The 20,345-nt window shown below is 46.8% G+C and overlaps 4 protein-coding genes across 4 annotated transcripts; 2 read left to right on the top strand and 2 right to left on the bottom strand.

The window, feature by feature from the left end:
* Positions 1-817: 817 nt before the first annotated feature.
* On the bottom strand, positions 818-1,222 carry HMPREF1541_10417 (uncharacterized protein; the record flags this gene model as incomplete). Its single annotated transcript, XM_008715088.1, has 1 exon — positions 818-1,222. The coding sequence occupies one exon, from the start codon at positions 1,220-1,222 to the stop codon at positions 818-820; it is 405 nt and encodes a 134-aa protein (XP_008713310.1).
* Positions 1,223-3,619: 2,397 nt separating this feature from the next.
* On the top strand, positions 3,620-4,330 carry HMPREF1541_10416 (uncharacterized protein; the record flags this gene model as incomplete). The annotated part of the gene is made up of 2 exons (XM_008715087.1): positions 3,620-3,998; positions 4,152-4,330. 2 exons carry the CDS (start codon positions 3,620-3,622, stop codon positions 4,328-4,330), a joined length of 558 nt encoding a protein of 185 aa, XP_008713309.1.
* Positions 4,331-13,316: 8,986 nt separating this feature from the next.
* On the top strand, positions 13,317-15,928 carry HMPREF1541_10415 (uncharacterized protein; the record flags this gene model as incomplete). Its single annotated transcript, XM_008715086.1, has 6 exons — positions 13,317-13,488; positions 13,540-14,795; positions 14,853-14,984; positions 15,033-15,100; positions 15,162-15,596; positions 15,658-15,928. The coding sequence occupies 6 exons, from the start codon at positions 13,317-13,319 to the stop codon at positions 15,926-15,928; spliced, it is 2,334 nt and encodes a 777-aa protein (XP_008713308.1).
* Positions 15,929-18,253: 2,325 nt separating this feature from the next.
* Positions 18,254-19,701, bottom strand: HMPREF1541_10414 (uncharacterized protein; the record flags this gene model as incomplete). Its single annotated transcript, XM_008715085.1, has 5 exons — positions 18,254-18,554; positions 18,607-18,761; positions 18,819-19,031; positions 19,116-19,400; positions 19,537-19,701. 5 exons carry the CDS (start codon positions 19,699-19,701, stop codon positions 18,254-18,256), a joined length of 1,119 nt encoding a protein of 372 aa, XP_008713307.1.
* Between the last annotated feature and the right edge of the window lie 644 nt (positions 19,702-20,345).

Here is a 20,345-nt window from a genome sequence, read left to right as displayed (position 1 = left end):
CAACCCTTCTCTGCCAACCCTTCTCTGCCAACCCTTCTCTGCCAACCCTTCTCTGCCAACCCTTCTCTGCCAACCCTTCTCTGCCAACCATTCTCTACCCATTCTTTCGGGCACTGGCAACATTTTCCTGATAACCTTACTTGGTAGTGCCGCTCAGGCGCTCTTCTTCTCTCAACAAGGCTAACCTCCGTTGAGGGCTTTAGTTGAGTCTCTTTCTGATTGGGTGCATTTTTGCTCAATCGTGTAGTTGCGTCAGTGGTGGGACGACTTTTAGTGGGGTAGGCCGCTTCTTGCTGCCCAAGTCTCGTTCGCGACCCCTTCCGCAAGACTTCATTACAAACTTCGGACCAGTCCATAGGGGCGCAGACGCGTTGTGCTGGAATTTGTTTCAACGTCAATCACCATTCCTCTGTCTTTACGTTACTACAATTGATCTCAACCGCCCTGAGCACAAACACGATTACCACTCCTTCGCATTCTGGGTGACAGCTAGTCCTTTTTCTCTATGGTAAGATCCAATTCTTGCAGTAACCAAATCTGACGCTCTAAGCCGCTGAAAATCCATCAATTCGAAGATCTTGATTCCGTCGATTTTAGCAAAGCAAAAAAAGCCCCGCTCTGGGTGGACGGGAGAGGTCAGAGAGTCGAGTGGAAGCACTGCTTTGTATGGGAATACGACAGCAGCAATACAAATTCTCCTAAGAAACAGCACCCCGAATGCAGTGGCTGGGCGATCGTGGAAAATGGCACAGATATATATCTCGGGGGACGGGGGGTGGGCAATATATGATAAGACCTATCCAGACCCGGCGCAGTATCATTGATACAGCGTCTCTTTTATCAAAACACCTTCTCGCAAGCCGAGATTCACACAAATAAGAGCTTCATCAACGGCGACGTGTGATATCACCATTGAGATGCACTGTGTCCTGCTGCGTCCCCACTTGCGCTCTTCCTGGTACATTGGGTTTGCCCTGATTGCGACACATGCCTCAGGTCCGAATGTAGGCAGAAGAATATCGAGATCACAGTCTTGAAGAATTATTTTGTCGTTAGGCAGTACCCTAGCACCGCCAGGAAGGCAGACATAGCGAAGGCCTGAAAGCGTCTCCAAGTGTACGCCAAAGAGTTGGCTCGCCAAATGGTTAATCTTGTTTTCTGTAACAGCTATTATCATTTGGCACGCGAAACCAGTGGTGGTTTGACCGCTTGGGAAGTGCATGTCGATAGCGGTAGTATATGAATTCTCGTCCCCTGGGTCGACATCTCGTCTAATTGAGTCTGCAAAGCCAGCCGGAAAAAGAGTAGTTGTCCCGTGAAGGAGAGCTCCGCTGTACGAATCACCTGGCATAGGACCGGGCGGATGTTCAGGATTGAGACACTCAATATCAAAAGCAACTCTATCGTCGGCGGTCCCTTTACGCATATTAGTTCAGGTGGCATAGCACAATTTGCTATACTGACGAGGTCTTTTGCGAAGCTGCGACTGCGTAAGATCCTGGTATGTTGTTCGCATCTTTGCATCGCCATTGATGCCGCGCCTAACTCCAGCTGCAATGGAAGCCTGGTAGCTTTCAGGTGAGGACGAAATCCTGACTACCACTTGGGCACAGGTGGCCTTTCCGGTGAAGTGGGAGCTCTTTTGGCTGTCGTGTCTAAGAAGAGTGAAAGCATACCATGCGTAGAAGCACTGCTCAGTTCCGTCGCCAAGGAAGATCTTTGTTGTGGCGTCGGCGTCCTCTTGATTGGCGGCGTGCCACAATTCATGTATGGAGTTCAGAGTTCGTCTTGACGCGCTATAATGATTTAAGATGAAATCAATGTCGGTCTTCTGCTGCTGTACTTCGCTTACATGTTCAGCCATGTAAATGGAAGGTAAGGTGGAGTGGGTATGGTCAATGAAAGGAAGGATCGGGTAAGGAAGGGATTTGGTAAAGGAGGAAGGTTTGTTTGGAGGTGGGGAAGGATATAAATCCGCCATCAGGTATGTCGCTTCCACATTGCCTGCCTCGCAACGTCATTTATCACACAGCCAATCGGACCTGTGCTACGGCTTGGCAAGTAATGAGCCTAAAATACACATCCGGGAGCTGTGATTCGTGATGGGCCGCGCCGCGTGCGTATGCGTTATGCGCACATGGATAGCTCTCGATTCACTTTGGAATAAAGTAGATTGGTCAGATACGAGACTATGCGCTGGCTACATACAGGGCGCAGGAAGCAACACCAGCCCACCTCTGACACTGATCTAGAGCTTGAGTACGATTAGCGGCTAAAAGGCCCAATGCTTACCTGCAGACCTTGGATTCTTCTGACGTGGCCGACTGACCTAACACATCCCGGGAATGTCGACAGGCGAGTAGGCTAAAGTTTTTCTAGTAGGTTACAGGTCGCTACCAATATACGTGGTGCAAGGCTATATATAATTCCGGTTGTGCCAGCCCCAGTGATGTGACCGTGACCTTGAGCATTACTTCCTCCTCTAGTGATCAATACATCATAAATTCCTGTCAGTATGTGCACTTACGGCAAAGCAATCCAGGAACACACACAGTGTGGCCGGCAGGTCAATAACGCTCCGCAGCGACATCAGATACTGAGAAAACTACGGAAGAGATGTAACGAGAGGCCTAAACCTGGGCCCGCCTGCGACACGATGACGCATGACCGAGCTCTTGACGTACTCCCTTCCACGAAGGGTGGACCATGTCAAGGTTGTCGAGATTCCGCAGTTTCGCTCCAAATTTACAAGACCCTGACGGTAAGTTGTTCGAAATACTTAGTCTATCAGTTCTAAATCCAGAATAGAATGATATTAATTAAGTAGGAGTTTTGAAGATGCGCTGGGTGTTGCGCGACCTCCATCATAGTCAGGATGAAAGACAGCAGAAGGCAGTGGCAATAGTCTCGTGGACAAGACTCGCAAACCTAGTCACTTTATGCTGCATGCACGCCGACAATGGGGAAGGGTACATCTCTGCTGGATTGGCTGAAATGTGGAATCTGGGCACACAGTTCAGGAGCTCGAAGTGCAGGCGCTAAGGCCACGCGCGGGGCAAAGATTCCGTCACGTGGAATCACGTGGGTAGCTAGCGCGCCGAGCAAAGGAGCTTAACAATACCCCCTTTGTTTGTCTCCGATGTGTAGCTTCCGCACTCAGACTCGATTGCGTGCAATGTGCTTCAACCACAAGCGTCGAGCTTCCTTATCCTCAGACCAGCAGAGACATCCAACGGCCTCTTCGTACGAAAGACGACAATACATCACGGCCGGCGGGTCGGGCCTCATTTACGGGATCGACAAGAAAAGAGTTGTGAAACAGTACTTTGAGGGCGAAGAGCATGATGCTGAGCGTGAATGTCGAGCATATACGCGTCTCTGCCCACATCCCAATATCGCGAGCTATCTGGGTAGTCTGAATGATGGCTCCCTAATTCTAGAACGAGGCCAGCCGCTTCGAGAAAGGTACCCAAAATCGAATGCAGATAAGATTCCATTGCATAGGAGACTTCGCTGGTTAAGGCAGGCTGCAGAGGGTTTGAGATACGCGCATGAAAAGGGCATTGTCCAAGCGGATGTTGGGTGTCACAACATGATACTGAAAAGAGCTTCCAGCCTTATGGTATGGATGGAATTTGATTGCCTGAAATTGATCGATTTCGGAGGTGCCAGTATTGACGGTGGAGAGCATGGTTCCTGCTATCAATGGTACAATTATCGACGATCCACACCAGAAGTAAGCAAGCAGACAGATATTTTCGCTTTTGGTTGTGTGATGTACGAAATCCTGACTGGCAGACACCCATACCACGAGTTCGAAGCATCCGAGAATCGTTCACACATTGTCCAGCAACTATATGAAAACAACCGATTTCCCAATACCACAAATGTACCATTAGGCGAAGTGATGCAAGGCTGCTGGCATAGTACTTTCGATTCTATGGATGAGGTCGTCAAGGCATTGAAAGCGAAGGAAGGGACCTTTTTTACGAATGTGCGTAATCGCTGCTACCTTCTCTTTAAAGAACGAATCACCGCTTGAACAAGGATTTTCCACCTCATGCGAATTTGCTTACTCAGTTACCTCCAAAGACACCCAGCAAGGGGTAACCCTCCAGTAATTTTAAACCCACGCGCGCGCCTCTGTCTAGCGGCAGAGAGACTTGACGATGGCGAAGTACGGTACGAGGAGGGCGCCGGGGCTGCTGAGGTTGGTGAGGTTGGCGAGGTTGGTGAGGTTGGTGAGGTGGAGGGTAGGGCGTATGTAAGGGAGGGGTGTGGGGAGAAGTCCCGGTTGTCGATGCGGAATGAGAGGTGGTGGGAGGAGTGAGGTCATGTCTGAGATTGGGCTTGGCTGGTAGGCGTCGATGACGGCGATAGAGTGCGCAGGCCCGGAAGAAATCTGGACGGACGGTAGGCACATGCCACCAACCTGCCAGCATTGACGCCCACCTGCCTCGAGAAGAATCAAGTCGCCTCGCTCGTATTGATTACGGCGAAGGTCATCTAAGGACAAGGAGACTTTGGGACGAGCTCCGGCTACTTCTATAAAACAGAAAATACTGGAGGTCACACAGCTCCAGCAGGCGCTTGGACCTAGGAGCCTCGCTCGTGTCATGCCTACTGTTGCTCCAGGGAGGACTTGCTCGCCGTTTCATGCTCCATATCAATCAATCTGCTCCAGCAGCTCTATTCATTTGTATCTACGACATCGATGTGAGCCAGGACCAAAGGTCACTCGGCCTTTTGGCTTTCGAGAGAGCAGAGCAACGTGTGTTGAATGTTGAATGCCAGGGAAATGGGTCTTGGGAGCTGTGTGTCTTCAAATCTGCCGCCACCTCCGTGCGGACACATACACTCGCCGTGGTTCCCACGGCACGCATCACGATTTCTGAGGGCGTGACGCCGGCGGTGAGGAGGCGGTCAGACCCGCGGGTGGGGTGGTTGGGGGCGGCCGTGGTGGTTTAATGCCAATTGCTTGTGCGGGGGTATATGGAGATTGCTGCTGGGTGGGTTAGGAGGTGCTGCCGTCATCATGCGGGGGTGGCTGCACGAGGCGTGCTTCGGCGGCGGGGTCGGGGTTGTAGGATCAGATCGCCGATGGAGCAGTGGATGTGCTGCGGCGGAGGGGGGTTTTGGCCTCTAAGGCCGGTGGAGGGAGGGGCGTCAGAGCCATCGTCATGGTGGTGGGGTGCGTCAGGCGGAGTGTGGGTGCGCAGGAGGGGGCGATTTAGGGAGGTAGTAAGTGGCGCATCGTCGTTGAGCGCGTTGCCGCTGTAAATGAGGCGGATTGGCGCGAGGACAGGGTTATTGGCAGTTGCGTGTGGATTAGCTGCTTTGTGTGTGGATGTGTTTGCGTGCAGCTGCTCAGCCAGGGAGATTGATAGTCGGGAAGCGAGGCGGCGAAGCGAATGGTGATCTCGTGTCAGTTGGGAGGGCAGGTTTCAAGGACATCGATGGGTGTCCCCTGCTATACTCCGCAGAGGCTACCGGCGACTTGTCCCTCTCAAGCAGAGCACGACAACCATAGATGAGGTCCAGGACTGTAAGTCGCCTGAACAATAAGGCTACACGAACTTGGCGCTGCGTGGCAAGGCTGATGACTTAGTGATGTGGTGCCCAGAATTTCACTGCCTGATATTGGGACGTCTCATCCACAAACCCGACAGCGATCGCAGGTGACTCCCTCCACCGCCTTCAACCTCTCTTCACACCAACAAGCCCTCCCATCGCACTGCGTCCACAGCCAAACATCACTCCATCCACAAATCTCACCCATCTGGTCTCGGGCATCCGCGTTCCGAAACCCCTACGTCCTCGCCAGCAACGCCGCCAAGCCTCCCGCATCTCTCATTGTAAACCGGTTCCTTGAGTCTAGAAAGCCCCTACCACGCAGGAGATGTCACTGGCAGACAGGAACGAACGCTTTCCCCCCGCGACTGGGAACGTGCTCTTCAGCCAGCCGTGCTCTTCCTTATCCAACATTATAGTATGTTGCTGACGCGGTTGACATCCCAGTAGCCATTCCTGATTTGGGCATCCCTACTCTTCAACCTCACCTGTCACTTGCTGGCTGCGAACTTTGGTTTAGATGGTTGCGCGGCTCGGCGGCTCGCGCCGCTGATTCACTGGCTTGCCGTGACGACGCTGCAGGTGCGGTACGGACTCAGGAGGCTCTCGGCCGGACCTATAGAATACAAGTCAGTAGTACAGTAGGGTGGAATTGAACGCAGGAGGTGGCTACGTCTGGACTGAAATCGTGCAGCTGCGCCTTAAACGATCTCGGTCCAGAAGCCACTGAAAGTTAGTGGGGATATGCATCGGACAGCAATCTACTTCACAGTGTTAGCGCGAACGGGAGATGGTGAGAGAAACCACTCGGCCCACTGGCGGCGGACACAGTTGTGAGCGGCGAGGCATTTGAGAGTGAGAGCGAGAGGGAAGGGCACTTTGAGAGAGAGGTGACGTGGTATTTGTTGAGTAAGCGGGGCTTTGAGTGTGTGAGACGGATGTGGGGGTGGGGGCATGGGTGTGCGGTGGCGGTTGAGAGGGTGAAGGAGAGGATGTGGGAGTGAGGGGGTGGTGTTGGTGCATAGGGGAATACGGAGTTGGGTGGTGGGTTTGAGGCAGTGAATGGAGGCTTGGGTGGGATGAATGGGTTGAATGGGATGAACGGTTGATTGCGGGTTGGGGTTCTTCAAAGCCGTCGTGGAGAAATTGACTGATACCAAGCGTATGAATCAGGTCGCTGTTGGTATGCTACAGTAGTGTAGAAGAACTCGACCATAAGAGACGGGAATGCTCTTGACCCTGAGAAGCATTAACAGTATTGCGTGGCTGACTGTATCGACCAACGAGAGGCCGTGTCGCCATGTTTCAGAACAATGCGGCCGTTCTGAGGCCACCATCCCTTCGCATCAACCACGTCGAGCTGCAGTAGAACACCACAATGAAGCGGCCACTTGACGTTCTGCACGATTCTGTCACGTTCCATGCACACAAGACTTTTGCTTGACACGGGAAGGCGAGGGAAATCGAGGTAGATTGACCGACCAAAGCAGCAATGCCAGATTTCCTGCTTAGGTTTAGTGGGGTTAGGTTGGGTTACCAGCCCTTTCCGGTGGATCAATGTCACGTGACTCGCCTGCCACCTCTGGAAGTGCCCATGCATTTAGCAGGGAAAGACTACATCAGCAAAGTGCGGGTCTACGTATGGTGCGGACCACAATCTGTCGTGGGAGTTAGCGCCAAGCCCGTCTGAAACAGGCACACCTCGAGCCACACCCAGCACACCCGCGAGCACACCGCTAGCCCACCCCGGAAGGTGTGCTAGGGCGGCGCTGCACTCCCTCAAGAATGGAAATGGAAAAGTGGGCCTGAAGAATCTGCGTCGTATTAAGAGAGTAATATAGGTATAACTAGTGGGAAGAGCTCTAGTAGGTATAGCTGTGTTAGAGATTCCCCTGGAATACAAAGATTTTAAGGATGTGTTCACAGAAAAAGTAGGGAGTACTACCCTACTAGAACATTAACTATAGGATTATAAGATACCCCTGTTGGTGGAAAATCTAAAGTACTATGCTAGATTAATACTACTTTTAAAGAAGTAGGAGGACTTCTTAAAAGAATACCTAGATACTCACCTAGAGAAATAGTTTATATAGAAATCTATGTTACTAATAGTGTATAGTGTGCTATTTACACTAAAGAAAGACAGTAGCCTATAACTATATATTAACTTTAGGAAGCTTAATAATATCACCTGAAAAAACTAATACCCACTTCTATATATAGATAAACTATAGGACAGACTTCTAGGTACTAAGTGGTTCACAGCGATTAATATTAGGGACACCTACTATTAAATCAGAATAAAAGAGGCTAAAGAATGGAAGATAGTGTTCAAAATATGTTAGGGACTTTACAAGTACTAAGTTATGCCTTTTAGATTGACTAACACACCTACCTCTTTCTAAGAGCTAATTAACAATACCTTATAAGACTATTTAAATATTTTTGTCTTGGCCTATTTAGATAATATCCTTATATTCTTACAAACCTATAATAAACATGTGGAGCAGGTTTGGAAGGTACTTAAGAAACTACAATAGAAACACCTCCTAGTGAAGCTTAGCAAGTGTAAGTTCTATAAACACAAGATAGCTTTCCTTGGCTACCTTATATTAGAAAAAGGATTAGCCCTAGATCCTATAAAGATACAATCTATTAAGGAATGACCTAGGCCATAGAATATTAAGGAAGTACAGTTATTTATAGGACTTGCTAACTACTACTGCAAGTTTATCTTGGGGTATTCCCACACAACTACCCCCTTAATAAACCTTATAAAGATTAACACTTTAACTGGATAGAAGAATATAAGTAAGCCTTTAAGGCCATTAAGGAGAAAATAACTAAAGCTCTAATACTTGCTATCTTTAACCCAGAAAAGGAAGCTATACTAGAAATAGACACCTTAGACTATATAGTTAGTATATACCTTACCTAGAAAGGGGAGGATAGAAAGATTAGGCCGGTAGCCTATTGGTCTAGAAAGATAACTGGACCTGAATTGAACTATAATATCTATAATAAAGAACTTTTAGTAATAGTAGAAGCCTTAAAGGAGTGGAGAGTATATCTAGAAGGAACTAGTCACCCCGTTTAGATCTTTACTAACCACAAGAACCTTCTATATTAGACTATAATAAAAGAACTTAACAGGAGGTAAGTCAGGTAAGTAGAAACACTTTTAGCATATAACTTTAAGATCACATATGTTAGAGGAACAGAAAATGGATGTGCTAATACTTTAAGTAGAAGGCCTAACTATATAGAGGGAACTAGACCTGCACTAGCCTTAATACTAAGGCAAGATAGGAATAGCCTAGTATATTAGAAACCTTAAATATTAGTAACTATAGAAATATAACTAAGTGAATAACAATACCAAGAGGTTATATATAATAGGTATAATATTAAAATAGCTAGATACCTAGGTGTTAATAAGACAATTGAACTTATAACTCAAGACTTTACCTAGCCTAGCTTAAGGAAAGATATAGAGAACTATATTAGGAACTACGACTTGTGTGTATAAACCAAGTATAGTTGACATAAACCCTATGGGTTACTATAATCTCTAGAACTACTAGATAACATATAGACCTTAATTATAATGGACTTTATTATAGATCTGCTAAAATCTATATATCCCCTCATAGGAGTGGAATATGATAGTATCCTGGTGATAGTTAAAAGACTAATAAAATAGGCATACTTTATACTATTCTTAAAAATAGTAACAGCAATAGACTTTACTTATATTTTTATAGAAACAGTCTTTACATAGTATAGAATGCTAAAAGAAATTATATCAGACAGAGACAAGCTCTTTACATCACAATTTTAGCAGTTATTAATAGACTAGTTAGGAACAAAACACAAGCTATTAATAGTATTTCACCTATAGACTAATAGACAAATAGAAAGAACAAACCAAGTCCTTAAATAATATCTATAGTACTATTTAGACTATAAACAAACAAAGTAGGTTAAGTTATTACTAACAGCACAATTTGTATACAACAATTTAGCAGGAGCAATAGGGATCTCTCCTTATTACACAAACTATAGAAAACACCCAAGACTTTATAACCACAAACTAGGTATAAAGCTAGTGGTAGAAAAAGTAAAAATATCAGTAACACACTTATAAACAATATATTAACTACTTAGAGATAACTTATAGGAGATTCAAGATAAAACAACAAAATATATAAACAAAAAGAGAACTAGAGGACTAGTCTCCTTAGAGGGGGAGATAGTTTACCTTCTATAAAAAAATATAAAAATATAGTGACCAAGCTCTAAACTAGATTACACTAAACTTGGACTATTTAGGGTTATTAGAAGAATAGGAAATATTAACTATTAACTTAGACTTCTAAAAGAGATAAGGATATATAATATATTTTATATGTCACTACTAGAAAGGGTATTATAAAACATCAAGACTCTAGGACTAATATATATTTATAAGGAAACATAGGAACTATATTATAAGGTTGATTGTATTATAAGAACCTAACTTATCAATAGGAAGCTATACTATCTAATTTACTAGAAAGGATATAAGTATATAGAAAACACATAGGAACTAAAGGAGAATCTTACTTAGAAGGCTTTAAGGGACTATTGCTAGAACCTAAGGTGGTAACAACCAGGTCTAGTAGTTAAGGTTCCCTAACACTAGCTAAAATCTAACTAGACAACTCTAAACTAAGGTTAAAATCTAGAGGGGATATTACAGCTAGTGGCTTAGGGTCACTAGTGAAAGTATTAAGCTCCTTAAGGGCTTGGGCTTCCTCCTTAATTATCTTTTCTTAGCGGTTGTAGATTTTGTTTAGTTTCTTGTTAAGAGAGTTATACTCCTTTTAGAGGGAGAGCAACTCCTAGGCGAGACTAGTGAGATAGGAACACACTTTAACCTTCTTATAGAGAAGGTTAGTCTTCTAGTTTTCCAGTGTATTAAACTTGGCATTAGAAAAGGTGCCCCTATAAGTAATATTCTTTTACAAGTAGCACAAGTAACATAAAGCACCCTTTTAAATAATATAGTGGGACCCAGAAGAAACACACTAAGGACAGGGAGCTATTATAGGGAAACCAGTTTAGTCAATCTTGTTAGCAAGATGTTTTTGGCGATTAGTAGAACTAAGCTTAGTAGTGTAGACTAGAGGCATATTCAGCTATAAACAAAGATTTTATATAGAACAGGAGGGACTTACTTACTTATAGGTGTTAAGGATAACTAAGGCTTAAGAGGGGGAAAGTGTTACAAATCACATCTGCAATATGACCAAGGCCAGTGGCCGTAGGGATACTAGGGCCTAAGGGGAAGGTTACCCAGAGGAGGACTAAACCCCATGGAAAGCCATACTGTGGGGGCAAAAGGATAGTTAGTGAGTTATGTGACACGCTCTGTGATCTGGGGTACTCCTGTTATCAGAGCAATAGATTACATAGAGCAAGATAAGCTATACAGCACTATATAGAGGGACAACCTGTCCCGATACTAGATAGGACTTTTGTAGTCAACTTTATATGTTGATTTGCTCTATACACTAGTAGTGCAACTGCTACTATCAGTTCCTATGTTTACTTTGGCCTAGCCTTGACCCTGATACTATTCGCCCAGCTGCTAAACCCAGTTTGGACCCGACGTTCAGAGCGGTTCATAACAATATTATTAGTATTAATACCTAATATTAAGGATACCTAATATAATAGTAGTGTTAATACTATAGGCTATTAGTTTTTTAGTTTCTCTCCCTCCTTCTTCTTTAGACTTCTACACTCCTTTACTCTATACCCCTTTTTACTGTAATTCTAGTAGGTAATAGTAATACTTATACTTACACTATTAGTACAAGGTACACTAGAAGTCTTAGATAGTATATCTACAGTTACTATTAGGGTTATCTTTAGGGGGATGCCTCCTCTACCTTGTCCCCTATTTTTACCTATATATATTATGTGAGCAGTTATAGGGCTCTTAGCCTTAATAGTAAAGGATTAAGGTATAAATAGGTTTCTCCTTACCTTAAAGTATTATATAGTGGCACTAATATAATCAATATTTTCCTATATCTTATACTTATTAGCTATTAACTACTCTCTTATAGCCTAGAGAAGACTATACAGGAAATAGTACACCTAGAGTTATTCCTCTAGTAGCTCTAATTATTAAACATCTCTTTTAATTTCCTTAAATTCTAGGAAGAACTAATATATAGTTTGGCTATAATATTATTTCACTGTAAAGTAGCGTTAGGTAGCCTTAAAGATCTAGGTATACAGTGTTATTATATATCTTTAGTATATATAGGTAAAATTGTCTTATATCTTTATATAATTTATATTCTTATAAAGATTATAGATAGTTAAGGTAATATCCTTAAGCTAATTTATAGTAATAAGAATAGGCTTGCTAGTATTAGTATCTAGTATCTAACCTATAGTTATAAAATAGGTAGCACACTCTCTAAGAAATTGTTTATAGTTAGAGAGGCTTGTCCTATAATATAGAGCTAGTAGTGTAGGCTTAAAGTATTTAAAAATTAGCTTTAATTCTTAAGACATAGGTCTCTTTATCTAGTCCTTACACAATTTATATTAGGATAAAATACCTTGCCCTGTGGTCTATTACTTTAAGATACTAATACCTCCTTTATATAGATATTATAGTCTTTATTACATTTAGGCTAATTCTACTTAAGATTCAAGTTTATCTAGCTCATGTTACAACTCTTTACACAACAGTTATACTACTTCCTCTTCTATTGCTTGCTTATCACTATCTTCTTAAGTCCCCTCCAGAGAATCTTAATTTTCTATCTCACTCACATTCTATCTCCCCTTAGGGATAGCACTATTAGATACAGGTATCCTAGTACTTAGGGTTGCTTATATTTATATTATCACTTGCTTAGGAGGCATTCTTTTTAGTTTTTAACTCTTATAATACTATCACACAATTCACACGTGGTTAATACAAGGCTTAAGGTTTAGATAATCCTTAACCCCTATTCGCTCCCTTCTCTCCAGCACACACTATTAGGTGAAGTACTGAAAATTGTAAGAGTCACTCAGGATAGTGTGAGAGGAGCCTCAGGACAAATAGGTGTCAACTGTGTTTCTCTATATACAACAATTCAGTACTTGTAGGAGCAAGTCCAGAATCAACATGATCTTCCACGCGAGGCGCATGGGAGATTGTTTGCCAAGTGTCTTGACCCCTAAGACCTTGGAGTCCTTGGCAATAGAGGGCCGTGGCGCCTCGTTGCCTTGTCTGGCCTCGGCAATCGTGACAGGGAGGTGGCTAAGCATCAAAATGAGACTGCGCCGAGTACTACTGAATGTGCCATGGCATATCCGTCATGCCCAGGAACTTGGGGATGCCAATTCCCAATCCCAGTCCACATCTACACTAGATGATAGAACTTGATTCTAGGGTAAATGCCGGCCTAGAGATCTCCTAGCCGCTGCTACTTGCGATTGACTTTCTGGAAGCTCTTGCGACCCGACTCAGCCGAATCTACTTACGTGCGTCTGTGAGAGGGGTTTCGGCTAGCGGTGATCACCGCCAGTATGCCTATGTACTTCTAGGGTCACGTTTGGACATTAGTTGTGAGGGAATGTACCCTGCGCTACTGCTACCCATTTGGTAGATCAGACATAATTGGAACCGGGCGCCCAATGCTTGCGGAGGAAAAGTAGTCTATGTTGATTTTGATCGATCCCGAGATATCGACATGCTGTTGTATGTTTCTGTGCTACTCACATCGCTAATCAACTTCACAGTTGCAAGCCAATTGCCCACGGACTATGATGTTGTCTGGAGCTCTCCGTCTCAGAGCAATGGCTCGGCGTCGTCAATGCCGCTTGGAGGGGGCGATGTTGGTCTTAATGTCTGGGCGGAGAATGGTAAGGGCTCTTACTTCCACGACCGCGTGGATGCTTACTGAAACGGCCCAGGCACTATCCTGTTCTATATCGCCAAGTCTGGAACATTCGACGAGAACAATAGCCTGCTGAAGCTGGGTAGGACACGCTTGCATTTCCAGCCCAACCCCTTTTCCGTCAACGAGCCCTCATTCGAACAAAGGCTTGTCCTTGAGGATGGCTATATTCGCTTCACAGGAGCCACCGGATCTCAGCTTGTGATTTGGGTGGATGTGTTCGAACCCATTATCCATGTCGACTTTTCCAGCGCGATTCAAGTCGACCTGAAGGCGAGTTTCGAGTCCTGGAGGACTGAAGATCGCCTGATGGATCTCGATGAGAGGGCACAGTCGTCGTGGCAATCGTTTCCAAACGTTTCGGTATATTCTTATCAAGACTTCGTTGATTTCTACGGCAACGGAGTTCTAGCCTACCACAGGAACAGAGAAGAAACTGTCTTCGATGCCACAGTCAGTCAGCAGGGACTTGAAGAATACAAAGGTACACTATACAACCCGCTGAGAGGGAACACATTTGGCTTGTGGCTAGCTGGAGACGGGTTGACACCACAAAACATCACCTCAGGTCAATATGTCAACACCAATTACACCTCGTGGAGCTTGAGTAGCACCGGTCCACGCTATACGTTCAATCTCACCATCTCAGTGCATCAGAATATTACAGACTCCCAGGAAGACTGGCAGACACAACTGGAAACTTTGATACAGGCGCCTCGTCGCTACCGAAGCGATACACTAGAGTGGTGGCACTCCTTCTGGAACCGCAGCCATATCTTTATCAATGCTGATTCAAACGCTACTGGAGTTCCATACCAAGTAGGAAGAAACTATAACCTCTTCAGATTCATGCTGGCCTGCAACGCTTATGGAGAATGGCCGACGCGCTTCAACGGCGGCTTGTTCACATTCGACCCATATTTCGTGGACGATAGTCTGCCGTATTCTCCCGACTTCCGACGGTGGTCTGGTGGTACCTTTACCGCCCAGAACCAGCGACTTCTATACTGGCCTATGCTCAAGAGTGGAGACGTTGACATGATGACACCACAGTTCGATTTCTACCGTCGTGTTACCACGGTGAACCAGCTACGCGGGCGAACATATTATGGTATCAATCACACATTTTTTACCGAGCAAATCGACAACTTTGGACTGCCGCAGATCTATCAATTCAACGCAGACACTTACATATTCAACGCTACCAGACCAGAAATGTTCCCCATGGGGCTCGAGTTCAATGAATGGCTCATATGGCTGCAGGATACCAGCGTAGGTCACTAAAAATTAATCTCGTTTTCCAGATCACATCGACTGATGGTAGCTAAGCTTGAGTTCGTTCAAATGCTCCTGGATGCCAACCAATTCTACGATTACAACATCGAACCATATATGACTTTCATTGAAAGCAGTCTGTTGTGGTTCGAGGAATTTTACCAGCAGCAGCAGCAACTGCGAGATGTAGGAACTGATCCGCTAGAAAATCACACCATGACTGACGACGGGCAGGTATTTCGTCTGACTGGTACAAAAGGCAACGAGTCACTTGTCATTTATCCAGGGTCGGGCGGCGAGACGTATGGATCACTACTGCTCCACGAATGACGTGCATTACTGTACTAACATGTCTACAAACAGATACAAAGATGCATACAACCCTGCATCCACAGTCAGCGGTCTTCGTGCTGTCCTCACTAGGTTGCTGCAGGTCGACCCGCCTTACGTGTTAGGTAACACCAGTCGGTACGAAAGGTTCCTTGCTAGCATACCAGCCATTCCATTACGACAACAGCAGAACAGAACAACTATCGCACCCGCGGTAGCTTGGTCTCGCATACAGAATGTGGAGATTCCTCAACTGTATCCAGTCTTCCCTTGGGCAGAATACGGTCTGGGTCTACCAAATCTCAGCTACGCCGTCGACACATATTTGTATGACACCGAAACCCAGGACTTTCATGGCGCAGAAGGTTGGCAGCAAGATGGTATCTGGCTCGCACGAATGGGATTGACGACGATGGCAAAGAATATCACCATGCTGAGGCTGCAAGATTCAAAGGCTCACAGATTTCCGTAAGTACTGGCACTGTCTCCACCAAAGCTTCGGCTCTGAGTCTGACACGAATCTAAATAGGTCATTCTGGGGCCCCAACTTCGACTGGACTCCCGATATGAACCACGGTGGTAGCTCCATGATTGGACTACAGGAGATGTTGTTGCAAACATATGGAAACAAGAGTCGGACACTGAGAGTTTTGCCTGCCTGGCCAGTTGACTGGGATGTGGACTTCAAGCTGCATGCACCTTTTGAGACAATAGTTGAGGGAAGAGTCAAGGATGGGCAACTCGTCTCGCTTGTTGTCACGCCCGAAGAACGTATGCAGGATGTAGTTATTGGACAGTGAGTGCGATCATTAGAACTTGCAGCCAAGTCCGGCTAGGGACGAGGCCTGTCCTCAATTCATAGGGACCCTGCATTGCCCTTATTGGTGTAAATGCTCCAGCCCGTAGCCAGGACAGTCGCTCCACCTGAGGATCAAGCCCCGCAATACCTCGGGCGGGCTAGTTAAACTCCCCCGAATCGTTTGTCCGTTCTCTTCCCTGGACAAGCGAGAGCATATGGCGCACAGTGATGCGCATAATCTTTGCGCCTTGGTATGTGACTGTTTTGACGTGAGATGACTGACACCTCTCCATCTTCTCCGAGCGGGGTTGTTGAAACGAGGAGATCCAGTGACCAGACACGACCAAAGGTGCCTAGATCGAGGAATGGCTGCAAAGCATGGTTAGTATACACCTCGCAAATGATGAGGTTTCGAGTGAGCTAATTGCATTCAAGCAAGGCTTCCCGGAAAAAGTGCGACGAGGTGAGGCCAGCATGTGCTCGATGTGCAAAGCGCAGTCTCGAATGCGTCTATGATACGACTCGACGCCATCAGATCAACGTCGCCCCAAACACTCCACGTCGTCGCGAGTCTGTCTCTGATCCCAGAGATAGAAACCAAGACTCTCAGTCAGGAACGCCAAACGCAATTTCGAATTATATCGATCCCACCCTTGGAATCCCGCTAGAGTCTGGACAACAATGGTCCTATCTCTCTGGCGATGGCTGGAATCACACCGATGGCACACGCAAGGTGCCCGAAGATCTTGCCGGATCCTTACGCTTCATCGAATCTGCCTTTCCGAGGGTTAGCCATGTGTCTCCGAACTCAGCTACTGGAAGCGACACACTACCTTTAGGCGAGGGAGCATACAACATCTCGAACTACGAATTCGGGGCTGATTCTCCCAGTGGCGCGCATTTAGAACTATGGAGACATGAGCAAACGTACTTGAAGGCCTTTCAAGAAGAGTTCTGGCCCATCATTGCAAGGAAGGAAGAAGAGCCGAGCCCAGGAGAGTTGCATTTTGCTCAGCTCTCACTCTTCGAGCCTTTAAGGCATGCAATAATCGCAGTCGGGTCTGCTTGGAAAGCTCAAACAAGTGAAGCCTCGTCGACACAGCAGCAATATCTGGACGAAAGCATTCGCTATCACTCCAAAGCAGTTCGAGGCCTGAAAATATCGATTGGCCGACAGGATAGATCTCCTTGGAATTCCATCATCGCGTGTACCTTCTGTCTTCTATTCTATGAATTGCTTCGGGATGATGTTTCGACCACTCCTGCTCATCACCTCCTTGGCTCCCTTCACCTTCTCAAAGTGGATAAGAACGCGGGCCTGAACAGGACCAGTACCTTTCATCACAAGGTAAGTCGGCTCTAAGCGGACGTGTATACGAGGGATAACAACAAAACAGCTCTTCAGGTACTACGATGTAATTGTCGCACTGTCCTTGGGGCGGCGACCACTGACAGGAAGCCTGACATATCAAGATGAAAGTCTCAGCACGACTCGTGGAATAAACGCTACAACATCGACAGATCCCTATGGCTGCGTAGACAATGTATTCGGCCTCGCTGTAGGTCTTTGGCCACTTCTTCACCGTCTTGCACAACTCTCCAGACTATCGGATCCTATCGGAGCAGGATCGACTACTCAGACATCCCCTCCAGGCACGAACTCACCGATCTTTTCCTCATCTACAGGCAAACATGAACGAATCTCCCTCGCTGCCCTAGAGCTGTCTTTTATGGAGTGGAAACCTCATCTGGAGTTGTATGCGGTCAACATGGAGCATGCCGCTTCCGACTCCTCGCTCCAGTCACTTCTTCAAAACGCTGAAGCCTACCGCTACTCTGCACTCATACATCTGTACTGCCATTGCGGGGACTCTCGGGCATCGCCACGTATCCAGAGAGCCGTGCAGGCAGCACTTGATTGCTGTCTTCGTGTCATGGTCTTTGGAAAGCCTTTCGGAGGGTTGCTTTGGCCACTTTTTGTTGCTGGAACGTGCACGATCACATCCAGTCACCGCAATATCACAACTACTGTTCTAGATCAACTGCTTGAGGTTCAAGGCTTGAGCAATATCGCCAAAGCCAAGAGCCTGCTACTGGAGGTCTGGCAGCATATGGACGCTGCGGATGGTACTGTCAAATGGCAAGATGCGGCTAGGACGTTAGGGAAATCAGTCGTTCTTGCTTAAGATGTTCAGTATGTTCTGGTTCGGGATGCGAAGCACAATTCGCGGGATGATTCTACAGCTGCTGCCCGTAAGCTGAAGCCGAATTCCAGGTCACGCAGTACACTGCCAGCTAACCGCAAGTAATATGCTAGGCTGGATCGTCAGCTGGCTGATTGGTGTCCATTTGTCAGACCATTCGTTTGTGGGAACGAGTCGGGTTCAACCTTGAGCACCCATCGGTACCGAGCACCACCTTTAGATACCGACTCAACCACTTTCTTGCAGCCGGCGCTCGACATTCGTTCTGTGTGAATCCAACTTCGAACGTCATTCTTGGCAGCAACTTCTAGCATAGCTAGAGCCTCACGGCGATTCCCGATATGAGTCGCTCCAATGGTACAACCATTAGGCAAGAAGTCGGTTGCATGTATAGTAGGGAGAGCTTTGTTCGGCATACCCACCCTGCGCCTTATAAGCATTGCATATCATCGAAGTTGATGCAAGAGGGACTCACGTCATGAATCTTCCTAAGGGTCTCAACAAGCTCATGCACTCCTTCAAAGGGAAGCCTTCATCGCAATCACTCGTACTCACGACGATATCCAACGTCTGTTCGAGGTCTTGATGCCAATTCTTGCCGCTCGTGTCGACAAAATGTGTGGCGCCCATCTGTCGGAGCCAGCCGCGTCAGCATGTGCGGAAGTGTCTCGAAGACTAGGTACCCACCTTAAGGCAATCGTCTCGTTTGCTCGGTGAATGAGACAATGCCCATACTTCAGCACCAAGAGCCGCAGCAAACTGTACGGCATAGTGGCCCAGCCCTCCGATACCCACCACACCGACTTTCTTTCCTTTTCCACAACCGTTCTGCACGAGCGGCGCGAACACCGTGAGACCTCCACACAACATCGGCGCCACTTGATCGGGTGAAAGAGCGTCCTGCACCGTCGAGGGTCAGTAGCTACTTCGAGCAGATTGAAGAAAGTAATTCTCCATCAGTTGCAAACAGAATGAGTGGTTTACCGGAATCTTGAAAACGAAATGCCCATCAACGCGAATGTAGTCCGCATATCCGCCCTGCGTCCGCGTGCCATCAGGCCAATGCCCGTCATATGTGTCCACAAAGCCACGTAGACAGTAATTCTCATGGCCATCTCGGCAACTTCGGCATGAACCACAACTTCCAATCTGTGCGCCGCAACCGACAACATCGCCGACTTGGATGTCTTTGACATTGCGGCCGACCCTGCGGGCGATGCCAGCCACTTCGTGACCCACGACCAAGGGATATTTTGGTATCTTCCAGCCCTAGAGTCTGTATTAGCAATAAATATTGTCGCAGCTGAGGGGCGTGCATGTTTCGAGGATCTTGACTTCTCGCTGGAGCAAGAACGTCCGAGATGTGCCTTGACATGTAGCACGCCCGTCTAGGACGGAGACTTACACCAGAGATCATGTGCACATCGCTCCCGCATACGCCACAGTGAGTGATCTCGATATCAACATCGTCCTCGCTCCAGGTCTTGGGCTTGAAGACCAGGAGCTCGAAATCAGTCCATCGCTCGTGCGACTGCGATGCAAAGCCCTGGAATGTATCTGGATATGCCATGGCTAGAGGCTCTGAGCAAGTAAAAGATACAGAAACGAGAGCAGTCTTCAGAGATCAGGAAGAACTTCTAGGTGGTAATGAAGAGCGATGTTTCGCATTGGAGTCAAGCTACCCACTGTGGCAGTCCCGTCGCAAGCCAGCCTGTCTCTCGCCGTAAGCGCTGGTGCCGCAGTGCACTTCTGACCCCATCCTTGATCGGTACTACAAAGCCTCCGATCGGTCGCCATTGCTGTGGACAATCGAAAACCGTCTGCTATCTGGCGGCAGTTGTGCGGAGTATAGAGGGTCGCTTGTGCGAGGACGTAGATCTCCCCAAACCCTATGTTGCGCGAAAGCTGCGTCGCGTCGCGTCGCGAAAAGGACTGGCGACCCGACCCCAACTTCGCAGCCACCCGATGCCTTGCTAAGATATAGCCAAGACGCCTCCTGTACGACGTGCTTGGCCGCCTCTGTACGAGTCACCCCGGTTCCTTGGAACAGCAAAACGCATCTCTGTCCATAGCTTCTGTGGTGTTCAAGTGGACAGGTTATGTCAGAATTCAAGATGAAGATCTTACAAAACACAAGATCGGTAGCGTTACCATGGCCATCCAGATCTCGCGCCGCGGAACAGCCATACCTCGTCATCAGTCCAGAACCGCAAT

Source organism: Cyphellophora europaea (assembly GCF_000365145.1).
Source record: "Cyphellophora europaea CBS 101466 unplaced genomic scaffold supercont1.12, whole genome shotgun sequence".
Taxonomy (NCBI): Eukaryota; Fungi; Ascomycota; class Eurotiomycetes; order Chaetothyriales; family Cyphellophoraceae; genus Cyphellophora; species Cyphellophora europaea.
This window is presented reverse-complemented; position numbering and strand designations above follow the sequence as displayed.